Here is a 13748-nt window from a genome sequence, read left to right as displayed (position 1 = left end):
CTCTTGGATTTCCGATCCGGGGGAGCAGACAGGAAGGAGGTCTGGGAAGTCTAGGCCTGGATAACCAGACTCTCAGGCGTGGGGTGGAGGGACAGAAAGCTGGGGTCGCCCGGTGCAGGACGGTGGCGCCGGGGTACGTTCCGGTCCACAGGAGGCACTGTGGAGGGCTTGGACCAGATGCCCTTGAGAACGTCCAGTAATGCTTCATTAAACTGCAGCAGAGGCTCCGAGGAGCTTGCTGTCGGATGGAGCACCTCGGTGAGGAGGTTAGTCCTCACAGCCACAGCAGGCAGCTCTAGCCCAAGGGCTTTGGCTGCCTTGCGCAGCACCTTCCTCCGAAGCCACGCTCGGAGGAGAGATGAAGCCAGTGTCAGGGGAGGTATAAAGACCACTGGCATCCCCCAACTCATCTGCCCAGTCCTGTGATAACTGGCCCTGCTGGACCAGAGGGTCCTCAGACCCCTCCCAGTCGTCACCCTCATCCGATTCCTGGTATACAGCTCTAATGATCAGAGCCGGGCGGAAGATGAAATTGCCACCCATCGGTGTCGGACGCGGCGCCGTGTGGCGCCGCTCCGACGCCGGGCCCGGACCAAACCAGAGAACGGCATCGTCCGAAGGCGGTGCCGGAGGTGGTACCGGAGTCAGCGCCGGCGGAGGGGTCGTGAGGTCGACGGGCGCCGGCAGGGATCCAGGCCTGGATCCCGCGAGGACCTGCGGCGTCGGAACCGGAGTCGGCGCCGGAGCCACCGGCTCGCTAGACCCCCCCAGTCGAGCCCGCGGGTCCCGAAGGAGTGCAGACGGCAGAGCCAGGCCCCTCATGGCCGAGAGGAAGGCACTGACCTCCGCCGGAGTCGCATCGGTCCCAGGGACCGGCGGGTATGGGGACGGACGCGACTCCTGAGGCTCCGACGGAGCCGCGCGGGTGGCACCACCCGAATCCTCAGCCGAGTCGCGCGACCGGCTAGGGGAGTCGGAAGAGCGATGTCGCCTCTTGGACTTCTTAGTGTTCTTCGATTTACCCTAAGACTTTGAACCAGACGAGTGGTGGTGGTGACTGCGGCTCCGCGACCGGTCCCTCGACCTCCTCCTCGACCGGGACCGTGAACGGCACGGAGCCGACTGCCTTAACTTCAGTAGCTTGAGGGACGCCTAGCCATCGAAGTCAGGGCCCGGCAGTCGAGGCACGACTCGGAATCGTGGTCGGCCCCAAGGGAGTAGAGGCACCGGCGGTGGTGGTCCGTAACCAACATCAGTCGGTGACAGGAGTCACAGGGTTTGAAACCAGGCATCCTACTGGTACCAGAGTCGAGTCGACAGAGTGACCAAAAGAGTCAATAAAGTTTAGTCACAAAATGACTAAAAGGGTATGCTCTTCCCGGATCGGCGCTGTCTGGCGCGGAAAAAAGAAGAACTAACGTCAGCGCGCGAGGGCGGCGTCTAAGTACTCTGACGATGTCATCCCGGCGCACGGCGCCGACAACGGACACGGAGCCGCAGACGGCTAGCGACACGCAAGGGTATTGCTGCCACTTAGAAGAAATTTCAGAAGAAACCAGTCAATGTTACCCTATGGAGAAAATTGAGTTATCTGCTGTTGGGTATTCGACTGGCCCGAGTGGCCCTGGCAGTGCAACCTCTACACATATCTACTTCCCCATTTGCCCTGAGTAAGTGACCAGGAGCCCAGCTCCCACAGCCGCGTGGCCTGCTAGTCAGCAGTCACCAACCAAGGCCCCCCTATCCCTCATAGGATAACATTGGGCCTAACTCTCTCTGCACCCGGCCGCCCTAGTGCCACTGAGAGTGAACGAACTGTACGTACCTGACCCTGGGGGACCCCTGAGTCTATACCCAGAACCTAAACTCTGCCAGTCGAGTACTTATCCTCAAACCGATAACTCAATTTTCCTCATAGGGTAACATTGACTGCCTTTTTCCTTATATTTCTTCTAATTGTGGACTTTTCAAATCTTAAAATATTCACCAAAAATCAGCCGAGTAACGAAATTGAAATTACTCACCTGCTCTTAGGTGAGCTCCCAGTGCTGGATCTTGGTGCCCAGCATTGACTCTGAAAAATACTTACAACTGTACTTACCCGTAACCCAATTTTCTTCCATAGGAAATCATTGACTGTTTTTCTGTGAAATTTCTTCTAAGTGTCAATTTCTGCAATCTTTAAATATTCTTTAAAAATCGTATAATATCTGAAAACGTAATTACTTACTTACCTGTTTTGGATAAAGGTCTCAGTACTGAGTCTAGGCACCCAGTACTGGATTACAAAAGTAACGAGAACATACTGTACCTGCAACTTGAATTTTCTTCCATAGGGAATCATTGACTGTTTTCTTTGAAATATTTTCCAAGTGTCAACTTTTAAAATAGCTAAATATTGTTTACAAATATTACAGCAATTAAGTCGACTTTCATCACTTGATTCTGAGTAATGGCCCAGGACTGAATCTAGGATCCAGTCCTGGAATTCCTAAAGTAATCCAAAAAGTAATCTGTTGCAAATAACTTGAAATTTCCATTGAGCTCAATGCATTGTTGAGTTTAAAATAGAGTTGCCTATTGCAACCACTTGTAACGGTTTACAAAAGTCAATTGCATATTGCAAAAGTATTTATATAAATCATCTCATTCTGAGAAAGTATATTTTAATACCTATTGTTGGTTCTAAAATAAAACAAGCACATATTTTTTATATATAAACCATTGGCCTAGAGTTCAGTTATTGATTGTGTGAGACCATATGCTGACAGTGTGGACAACAAATGCTTTACACTGTCCTCTGATACTGCCTTACTGCTCGACCAAGCTACCACTTTAGAGAGTAAGGTTATATCTAACTTTAGCCTCTGTCAAACCCTTGGGGACTGTGGACTCTGTACACCCTGTACCTATTAAGGAACAGTATATACAGAGCCACTTTCTCACAGTGATGATTCTTGCCCTTACATGAAAACTTCATCTTCATGTTTAAGCATCCCCTTAAGCATTGGCAGTTTATGTGTAGTTTTATGTGAGGAAATTAAGGTCTCAAACAAGAAGCCTCCTTATGGAGTGTCACTCCCCATGGTAATGAGCAGCTCTGTAAAGCTCAATGTATTCATATTCTCGTGAGGTGGTGATGACATGGACGGGTATAAGTCAGGTTCAGAATCTGTATGAGGGTCAGTATCAATACTCCCACGGGTCAACATATTGTGGCCTATCCTCATCCCCATCCCCATCCCCTTCATCCTCTGGGTCAGGTGATAGTGGTGAATTAGTGGGTTTACTTACATTACTTTTCTTCAGGGGCATGTGGTGCTCATCCTGTTGGCTCAGTTTCCTTTTTTCAGGCAGTTTCGCATGAATATGTCCAGTATCTGGGTTAATAACCAGTTCTTTCTGTTTCGGATCCGAAGGTGGAACATTGGATCGAGGGACTTTTGCCCGAGTCTTTTTATCTTTACTTATTGTTTTCAGGGTCGAAAGTTTTGGCTCCAAACTCTCCAGTACCGAAGATTTAGACTTCCACGAAGATGGAACATAAACCAGGAAATGCCTGGATTTCGGCGCCAATGATTTTGCTTCGGCACCGGTTTGGGGCAGACTCAGTCCCGAGCCGGAAGGCTTCTCTTTGCGTTTCAGCGTCGGGCCCTCAGGCAGGGTGCTCGAAACCTTTTCTCGGTGCCGACCTTGGCCAGCAGCTAGAGGAAGGACCACAACATTTTTTGTCTTGTGTTGTTGGGGAAATGGGGTTTCTGTACTCCCAGTATGCTGACCCGGTGTAACTTGCGCCTCCTCTTCCATGACGGAGTCGGCTTCAGATAGAGTTATGTTCTTCTTCCTCGGCTCCTTGAGCTTGGGTTTCTTCTTGGATGGAATTTTCGCCGGAGATGCCCGGTTGGGAGCCACCTTGGTGATGCATCTCATGACGTTGAGCCTGGCGGTCACTAAGTGTATTCTTTGATCGAAACGATCGGAACGTGTCGCAGTCTTTTTTGCCGTGTTCCGGGGACAAAGAGAGGTTGCACACTTCGGGCAGGTCTGTACGTGGAAACTTAGCGCGACACCCGGGACAGAGCTTGAATGGAGTCCGTTCTATCGACTGCTAGCGAGCCAGGCACCTGTAGGCCCAACGGCCCTCCACGAGTTTTCCGAACGAAACGATACGCGGAGAATGGGAAACGCAAATGAGAGAGAATACCGTCAAGGGTAGTGGATTGCGCGAAGGGAACCCGAGATACGGTACCAAACCGGAGCACAGCAATTCACATCCAAACCCGATGGCGGAAGAAAAACAAACAATGGAGCCGATGCCCATGCACACTATCACCGAAAGGAGGAGTCACCTACCTCGGGACTGGAAAAGACTTCCTCGAACAAAAACAAAGTGCAAACATCGCGACCCAACACAAGATGGCGAGCTATGCAAAGCACGTAATCTACAGCTCACATGCCTCGAACATTATCTTTCAACAGGAGAAGGCAATACAAGAAAACTGTGTTAGAGACACTGTAACAGGTTCTGTAACAAAAACAAACCAGCTTGCATTTGTCAATTTTTAAGTTATGGTGATTACATCAATCTCTGCATTCTATTCAATTAAAACTTGGACAGTGTAGATAAAAAAGAATCATCTGACAGGAATACTCACTACTCTCTTGATGTCAGGGGTTCGCGATTGGATATGTTTAAACTGTTCAACCTTGAGCTCATCCACATCCTCCTTTAGTTCCCAGGTGCTGTCTTCATATGGCAAAGAGCACCATTTCACCAAGTAATAGATTACCGCCTGGAATAACAAACAAGAAACCATGACAAAAAGAAAGATGCAAGGAACCCATGAAGAGATGGGAAAGGAAAAAGTACAAGATAGAAAACATGAGATGAAAGAAAACATCCCCAGCACATTAAACAAGGCACAGGAAAACTCAAAGGGATATGGTATGACCACTGCGGCTTCATTCTATTTAATCCTTCCTCATGCTTTATTAGAGTAAGTGGAGAATTTTCCCTCCTTTGGAACAAGGATTTCCATTCAGGTGAAGTAAAGTAAGCTCATTTAAGAAAGCAAGGAACAACCCTATTCTTTCCAATAGGAGGAGAGGTGGACATGTGCATGTGCATCTACAACAATTCTTCATCAAAGAGAGCCTTAGCGGAGAGTAACATTTTTTATTTGCAACATATGTTGTTGTTGATCACATGCCGAGACAGACTGAACAACCCTTAGTCACTAAAGCTGTGGCTGACGGAAGGTAGTAACTAATATTTCTAATGAAGTCCTTAACTCTGTTGGGCCCTCTTGTGCAACTCTACCATCATAAATCCAAATGCAGTAATGAGGAGTAACAGAATACTTGGTAAACAGAGCAGGTCAAAAGCTAATCTTTGAACAAAGAAGGGGGGGGGGGGGGGTTGTAGGAAGCTGGATCGTATGTACTATACCAAAGAAAGGTATAGTCTGCACAGAGTCCAGTGGAACCCCAAAGGTAGGTAGATGTAAAGTAGATAGCACCTCACTCTCTAATCATGGTAGTGTGGGCGAGCATTAAGGTTTTATCAAAGAGTAGTGTTTAGCATTTATTGTACACACTCAAGCAAGAAACAATGTCACACACTCAAAGACTGAACTCAGACCAATTTAATTGCAAAAAAAATAATATTTAGTTGTGATTTATTTTTCTAGAACCAAGACATTACTGGTACGGCCAAGTGTAATAGTACTTTGCAGGAATTAAGCAATGAAAAACAGTTTGAATTTAAGTTACTTTTTATACTCAGTGTGATATGCCTAGGTATCACACTAGGTCATTTCCTAGACAAAAGTTAGGTAAATATTGTTTTTGTACATATGCAGTTTAAGATTTCATACAAGCCAACTACACACTAGGAACAATTTTCACAAGAGAGCAGTTAATGCAGTCCTATGGGAGAAAGAAAAATTCTACTTACCAGTATGCATCTGTTCTTGCAATGTAGAGCTGCGGAATATCATACTCTTGCATAGATCGCCATCTGGTGTTGGGCTCGGATGCTTGCACCTTGTTGTCTTGGAAGAAGTATTTTGTAGTCACGAGATAGGTGACTACTCCCTTGGACGATAGTGCGCATGGGCATCGACTCCATCCTCAGATTGTTTTTCGTCATGATGGAGTTTGTAGGAAACAGAAAAGATGTCCATGTGAATGTATCCAAGTAAGATCACACTGGAACAGATACAGGATCCGGGGAGGTGGGTGGACGCATGATATTCTGCAGCTCTACATACCAAGAACAGATGCATACTGGTAAGTAGCATTTTCCTTTCAAGGCATACGAGCTGCAGAATTTATACTGTTGCATAGACTGTACAGCAGTGTCTTCCCTAGCGGTGGTCACCTGTATCGGTTGCAGTGGTTTGGAAAAGTGTCTTAGGAACAAGCTACTTTCCATGTAAGGAACTGCAATTCACATTTGTATAGAGCCTCAAATGGGGTACCCATGAGTCTAGTAAGGACAATGTTTAGGTTCCAAACCAGAGAGGGTGGCAGTCTGGGTGGAATTATCGTTTTAAGGCCTTCCATAAAGGCTTTTATTGCGGGTACTCTAAACAATGACAAATGTCTGTTTTGCAGGTAGGCGGCTAGGGCAGCCAGATGTAATCTTATCGATGAGTATGCAAGATTACATCTTTGGAAATGCAGAAAATAGCAAATGATGTTCTGAAGGGAAGTATCTAGGAGGTAAATTTTGTTATTGCAGTAAATGACGATTCACTTCCATTTGGCTGCATAGCAAGCACTAGTAGTAGGGCATATGGCTTCTTTGATAATGTTCATACAGTCCGGTGGGAGGTTAAGGTAACCGAACTCTAGGACTTCAGGAGCCAGATTGCTAGATTCAGCTGTGCTGGATCTGGGTGACTTGTCTCTCCATGGTTCTGCATCAGCAGTCTTGGGGAGAGACTTGGCTTTTGGTGTGGAACTATAGAGAGTTCGAGGAGTGCTGTGAACCACGGTTGCCATGCCCATGTGGGAGCAACTAGGATCATCTTGAGAGACTGTTGCTTGAGCTTGTGTACTACTAGCGGAATGAGTGGGAGTGGCAGAAAAGCGTACGCATCTGCCTGACCAGTTCATCCATATCGCATTGCCCTTGGACAACGGGTGTGGAAACCTGGCGGCGAAGGTTGGGCATTTTGCGTTTGCGAGTGTGGTGCACAGATCTATGTCTGGGTGACCCCACATTTGGAAAAATGGTTGAAGAACCTAAGGATGAAGTTCCCATTTGTGTATCTGCTGTGTTTGATGACCAAGCAGATCCACAATCTGATTGTGGACTCCTGGAAGGTGTTTTGCAAGAAGATATATGTTCTGCAGAATGGCCCATCTCCATATGCTTTGCGCTAGATGAGACAGCTGCAACAAATGTGTTCCTCCTTGTTTCTGTATATAATACATTGATGTAATATTGTCTGTGCGGACTAGGACAGTCTTGTTGAGGAGATGTGCTTGGAATGCTTTTAATGCAAGAAATATTGCCGGTAATTCTAGGTGATCGATGTGGAGCACTTTGTTGAGTGGTCCACCTGCCCTGGATTGTGTGGTTTAGGAGATGTGCTCCCCAGCCAGTGAATGATGCGTCCGTTGTTCGCACTATCTGTGGAACTGGCTCTAGAAACAACCGCCCTCTGGAAAGGTTTTGTGTGTTCCACCACTGCAGAGAGTGATGTGTGGCTGTCCACCAACAAAAGATCTGTAAGTTGACCTGGAGCCTGGTTCCACAGACATGCTACACATTCTTGTAAGGGGTGCATCTGTAGTCTTGCATGAGGTACTATGAAAATGCAAGACGCCATCATTCCTATGAGCTGCATAAACACTCAAGCTGGAAGGTAGTGTTGGGGTTTACATTTTGTGATGGTTTGCATACTGGCTATCCTGGCTGGATTGGGGTATGCTAGAGCTTTGGAAGTGTCTATCGTGGCCCCTAGATACTGAAGTATGTAGGAGGGCTGTAGATGTGACTTGGTGTAGTTTATTGTGAACCCCAAGTTGTGTAGCAGCTGAATTCTTCAGTGAGCGTGTTGAACACACTGACTGTGTGACTTGGCTTTTATTAGCCAGTCGCCAAGATATGGAAACACATGAATCTGCTGTCTTTGCAAGTGCGCGGCTACTACCTCAAGACACTTTGTGAAGACCCTGGGTGCTGTGGTCACTCCAAATGGGAGAACCTTGAACTGATAGTGCTGGCCGTCCACTGTGACCCTTAGATATTTCCTGAGAGCATGGTGTATGGGAATATGGAAGTAGGCGTTCTTGAGATCTAAAGTGGCAAGGAAGTCGCCTTGCTGCAACAGTGGAAGGGCCTGTTGGAGAGTGAACATGTGACAGTGATCCGACTGTATGTAGAAATTGAGAGGTCTGAGGTCCAGTATTGTTCTGAGAGTACCGTCCTTCTTGGGGATTAGAAAGTACAGGGAGTAAACGCCCGTCCCTCGATGCTCTAGGGCAGGGGTACTCACAAACTTTCTCTTTGGGGCCAAATTTACAGTGTGGTTTGTGGCCGAGGGCCGCACCTTGGGGGCGGAGTCATTGGGGGAGGGGGCGGGGCTAGAGCAAAAAAAAACTGTGACCATGAGGTGGAACACAGATCCCTGCAGCGGACGCCTTCGTCCACTGAGCCACCGGACCCAGCTTACACATATCTCTCTATCTCCCTCGCTCCCTCCTCCGTCTCCCTCCGTCCTCCGTCTCCCTCCCTCCGTCCTCCGTCTCCCTCCCTCTCCCTCCGTCTCCCTCTCTCCTTCTATCCATCTCTCCCTCTGCCTGTCTCCCTCTCCCTGTCTCCCTCCCCCCCCTGTCTCCCTCCCCCCTCTGTCTCCCTCCCCCCCTGTCTCCCTCCCCCCTCTGTCTCCCTCCCCCCCCTGTCTCCCTCCCCCCCCTGTCTCCCTCCCCCCCCTGTCTCCCTCCCCCCCCTGTCTCCCTCCCCCCCTGTCTCCCTCCCCCCCTGTCTCCCTCCCCCCCTGTCTCCCTCCCCCCCCCCCCGTCTCCCTCCCTCCCTGTCTCCCTCCCTCCCTGTCTCCCTCCCTCCCTGTCTCCCTCCCTCCCTGTCTCCCTCCCTCTCTCCCCTCTCTCTCTCTCCGTCTCCCTCCCTCTCCGTCTCCCTCCCTCCCTCCCCCTCTCCCCGTCTCTCTCCCTCCCTCCCTCCCCCTCTCCCCCTCTCTCCCTCTCTCCCTCCGTCTCCCTCCCTCTCCCAGTCTCCCTCCCCCTCAGTCATGGTTACCTTTTTCCTTTTACACTCATTATTCTGAAATTAGTGAGTGCTTTTGCATGAAAAGGTAAGGCAATGACTACAGGGCCCGGAAGGGACCCGTTTCAGTGCCCATTGCTTATATTCTTTCAAAACATAGGCAGTATGGTATAAAAAGACCACATTCGTAAACACACAGTCGCTGTACACATTTTGTTTTCCAATTCACCCATCAAGCAGGTATTTCAGTACCTCCAGGCAAGGTGCACTTTCCCACACAGGGAAAACTATGTTGTTCAAAGAGAGAGGAATAAACAAAAGTATCACTTCACTGACAAACACTGTAAAGTGGCACTAATGTGTTTAGGTGTAAATAAATCAATCTGGACATCTTGCAACCACTCTGTCTTGCTTTAATTCGTTATTTATTTTTCACATTTGGAATGTTTTATTTCTCTGCACCCGGAGGCTGCACTTGTGTCAGAGAAAGACAACGTTTCCAGCAAAAATAATTTTCTTTTTTGGATCCATTTCACAGTGGAGCAAATAAACGAAAGGAGGAAAGAGAGGGTAATACCCGTTTCTTGAAGTCTCGGCTTTCACTAACTGAGGAGCGAGACAGAATGAGAGGGAAGACTCGGAGGCTTAGATGCCGTCACCGTGGTGTGCGCGCACAGTTTAATTTATGGGGACTTGGGGAGGCTGAAGAGGATTGCTTCCAGGCGCAGCCGTCTCCCTCGCTTAGAGTGAGGAGGCCCCTGGAGCGTGGGGGCCCCCGCACCGCGGGGGCTACGTTATGCCCCTGGCAGCTGAGGCAGCTTCCCTTCCAGGGCACACACACAGCCCCACCCGAGTACTCCACAGGTCTTTAAGAGACCATTTGCATGATAACAAGGCTTGGTTGTATTTCACCTCTTAGCACCCCAGCAGCTCCACGTGTTTGCTGACACTGTTAAACACCGGTACGATGTCTGCAAGGTCCGCGGGCCGCCAAGAAAGGCTTGCCGGGCCGCTGGCGGCCCGCGGGCCGTACTATGAGTACCCCTGCTCTAGGGGAACTGGTTCTATTGCATGCTTTTGAAGCGGTGAGAGAACTTCCTTTTTGAGAAGCGTTAGATGTTCCGTGGACATCGTTTGGCCGGTATGTTGGGGGGAATTGCAGTAAGTTCCAGGCAGCAACCATACTGGATAATTTGTCTTACCCACCTGTCTGTAGTGATGGAATTCCAGACAGGCAGGAACTGTGAGAGAGTCTCCCTCCGACCGGAGTGGAATGGTCTGGAGGGAGAGCAGGGAAGTCACTGTAAGTGGGGGAGGTGCGAGTGTTATTACCTCAGCCTCAGTGGTTCAGACTCCCACTTTGGGCGGGATTAACGGCGGGAAAAACAAGTGAGGAAGTGAGGTGTGCCCACCTCTGCCAACTCCACCCCTTAGGTGGGGGAGGCAAGGTGAAGCACAACTCTCAATCCATGTAATCTTGAAGATGGGGGGACTTAGCCAACCAGGGACAGGAACATGCCCCCATCCCACTGAAGGGTGGCATAATAGTGGATGTACCCACCCCAGGGAAGGGACTCATTGGTCCCTGCCTTTTACCTATCTGTAACGCCCCTAAATCTAGTCTTTAGGGGCACCCCTGAACTTTGCTTTCTCAGATCCAGACAAGAAACAAGAAGAAAAGAAGAAGATCCGAACAGCCATGCAGCAGCTAACAAGAGGAAGACGCCTACTGACTTGGCCCCAGGCTCACCGGCCTGTCTCCCTCTCCTGCAAAATCTGTGTGTCCTGCAGCCAGCAACCTCAAAATCCCCAAAGGACCAGCCTGCCTTCACTTCCAAAGACTGCTTCCCCCGTGAACACCGGATTTGTTCAACTGCAACCTCTGGCAGCAGCCGGAATCCGCCCCACTCTGCAACCGCCGTCCATGGCCCGGGCGGGGAAACACCTTGAGGAGGTCACCCCGACAATCCTGAACCGAGATACGGTGACCACTGACCTGCCTCCATCCAACACCTGCAGCCTAAATCCAGAAGGCCCCCCCTAACCGAGACCATGAGCTGGTAAGAAGACCCGACCCCAAAAGGCACCAGTGCACCTGACACCCCATGGCCTAGTGTGGCCAAACCGACGGAGCCTAACCAACCCCTAACTTCCCAACTTACCTCTCAAAGTGGTGGTCGCACCCAGAAGTTCTTATTCTACCTGCCTGCAGTGCTTTTGCAAACTGGAGGTTCCTAATTGTAAACAGGGCATCCGACCTCGAAACAGCACCCTGCACCTGGCCACCCTAGTGCCGCTGAGGGTGTAACAAGAGTGCATCACTGACCCTGGGGGACCCCTGAGTCTAACCTCAGAAGCTCAGCTCCAGAGACCGATTACTTACCTAAAAAAAACTATAACCATATTTTCCTCCGTAGGATAACAGTGACACGTTTTCCTGAAAAAGTTTCTAAGTTTTGAGTTTTGAAACCTAAAGATTTTTTTTTAAATTGTACTCCTTTAAAAAAACGCTTTTACTCACCTGTTTACAGGAAATGTCCCAGTGCTGCATCCAGGCATACAGCACTGAGTAAGAAGAGTAATCCAAAAGTAACTTATCTGCTATTTTACTGAAAATCTCATTCAAGTCTATGTACTGTATTTACAAGTGATTGCATTTCTCTGAAACAATACTGTAAGTCAAACCATAGTACATTTGCAATTGAACTGTGTTACAATCGGCATTTACTACTGTTAAGAATTTATTGCTTACCTGTGCCAGGCTTGCTTGGTTCTAGAAATAAAATAACTAAAAGAATATTTTTATACAAAAACAATTGGTCTGAAGTTCAGTCTTTGAGTGTGTGAATTCATTTGCTGACTGAGTGTGTACAACAAATGCTTAACACTGTCCTCTGATACTGCCTTACTGCTCAACCACACTACCACAAATAGAGAGTAAGGTTCTATCTAATTGTACCTCTGCCTACCTTTGGGGTTCCACTGGACTCTGTGCACACTATACCTCACTTTGGTATAGTATATACAGAGTCAGCTTCCTCCAGGGGAGGGGGGATACTCTATTCCATAGACCCATCACATGGAAGCATGAGCCAGTGGTAGCCACTACCTGTTGCTTCATGGAAAGGGCCTGATCCAAGTGCACACCCAGATTTTTTACCATAGTCTTAGGAATAGGGGCTGAGCCCAAATCGGTAGGCCACCGTTCTGCAGACCAAGGTATATTGGCATTGCCAAGGAGCATAATCTCAGTCTTTCCAGAATTCAGCTGGAGAGAGTTTTCCATCATCCATTAAGAAATTGTTTCATGCCATCCGAAAAACGAGATTTGGTGGTCAAGGTGCTCTTATTAAAAGATAGGAGAAGTTGAGTACCATCCGAATAAGAGATGAGGATGAAACTAAATTATCTAATAACCTTAGCATGGGGGGGCACATATATATTTATGTAGGGCTCAAGCAAGAGCCCTGTGGCACTCCCTTGGTAAGTTCCATGATATGGGATCGGAAAGGCTGCAGTTTAATGGTCTGTGTGGTTCGCTAGAAAGCTTGTGAACCATTGTAGTGCTAGTCCATGAATTCTAATCTCCTTCACACTTGGTAGCAGAGTTTGATGGGACACTATCAAAAGCTGTGGATAAAAACAACAGCAATAGAAACACTGCTTAATTGTTATCAAGAGAGCATCTGATGTGATCTATTACTGCTATCAGTGTCGATTCCGTGCTATACATCGGTATGAAGCCCGACTGTCAAGGGTCTTGACAACAAGTAGAACCTATGTGTTCTTATAGTTTTTGTTGATATAGCCTTCCACTAATTTGCTTATCAGAGGGAGATAGGACAGAAGTTAGCAAGATCCGATGCCGGGAGATTAGCCTTTTTACAAATTGGAATTACCTGCGCTGACTACCACTCTAGTAGGAGTTGGCCTTCACTCAGAGAGAAATTTATTATAGGGCAGATGGATGGAGCAAGCCGAGTGGCTAGAATTGCTGAAATCTTGGCAGGTATAATATTAAGAGACGACGCAGATTTCAGCATTTCCTAAACAGCAACTACCAATAGGGGGATAAAACTCTCTAAAAGAAGAACGTTATTATTTAGAGTGAGGAGGATGGTTAGTTCTTTCTGAATGTCCTTAGTATCAGGGAATTTCTCATAAACACATTTATTTGTTCTGCCAGTTAGTTGGCGATATTCTCGCATAATGCTTGAGAAGGAGGAGTGGTAACAGCGGCTGTGTTAGGATTAGTAAACTATTTAAGAACTTTGTAGAGCTCTTTGGAAGAATTCCCACCTCAGCTGAGTTGCGAATGTGCAATGTGCACTTTGCAGGCTTTTTTGATATTTCTGTGATAAATTGGTAACGCGATTTTAAAGGTTTTTTTCTCCTTCATGTTGTGAGATAATCGCCAACGGCTCTCCAGTTGTTTATAAATTGACTTCTCTTTACGTAATTAAGGCGAAGATCAGGGCATACCTCGCCTCTGAGTATCTTTGTGTTGCTT

The 13748-nt window shown here is 48.0% G+C and overlaps 1 protein-coding gene across 7 annotated transcripts in view; it reads right to left on the bottom strand.

Moving 5' to 3' along the window:
* Positions 1–13748, bottom strand: part of LOC146871232 (ATP-dependent chromatin remodeler CHD8-like) — a 2388691-nt gene that overhangs the window by 1872456 nt on the left and 502487 nt on the right. For all 7 annotated transcript variants that reach the window (XM_085650618.1, XM_085650635.1, XM_085650640.1 and 4 more), the window contains exon 10: positions 4656–4793. In XM_085650618.1, the coding sequence (XP_085506744.1) occupies positions 4656–4793 (138 nt within the window). The remainder of the gene's footprint in view (positions 1–4655; positions 4794–13748) is intronic.

The sequence above is a fragment of the Triturus cristatus genome, chromosome 1_1 (genome assembly GCF_964204655.1).
Source record: "Triturus cristatus chromosome 1_1, aTriCri1.1, whole genome shotgun sequence".
In the NCBI taxonomy this organism is placed as follows: domain Eukaryota; kingdom Metazoa; phylum Chordata; class Amphibia; order Caudata; family Salamandridae; genus Triturus; species Triturus cristatus.
Note: the sequence above shows the minus strand (reverse complement) of the source record. Positions and strands in the feature narration are given on the sequence as shown.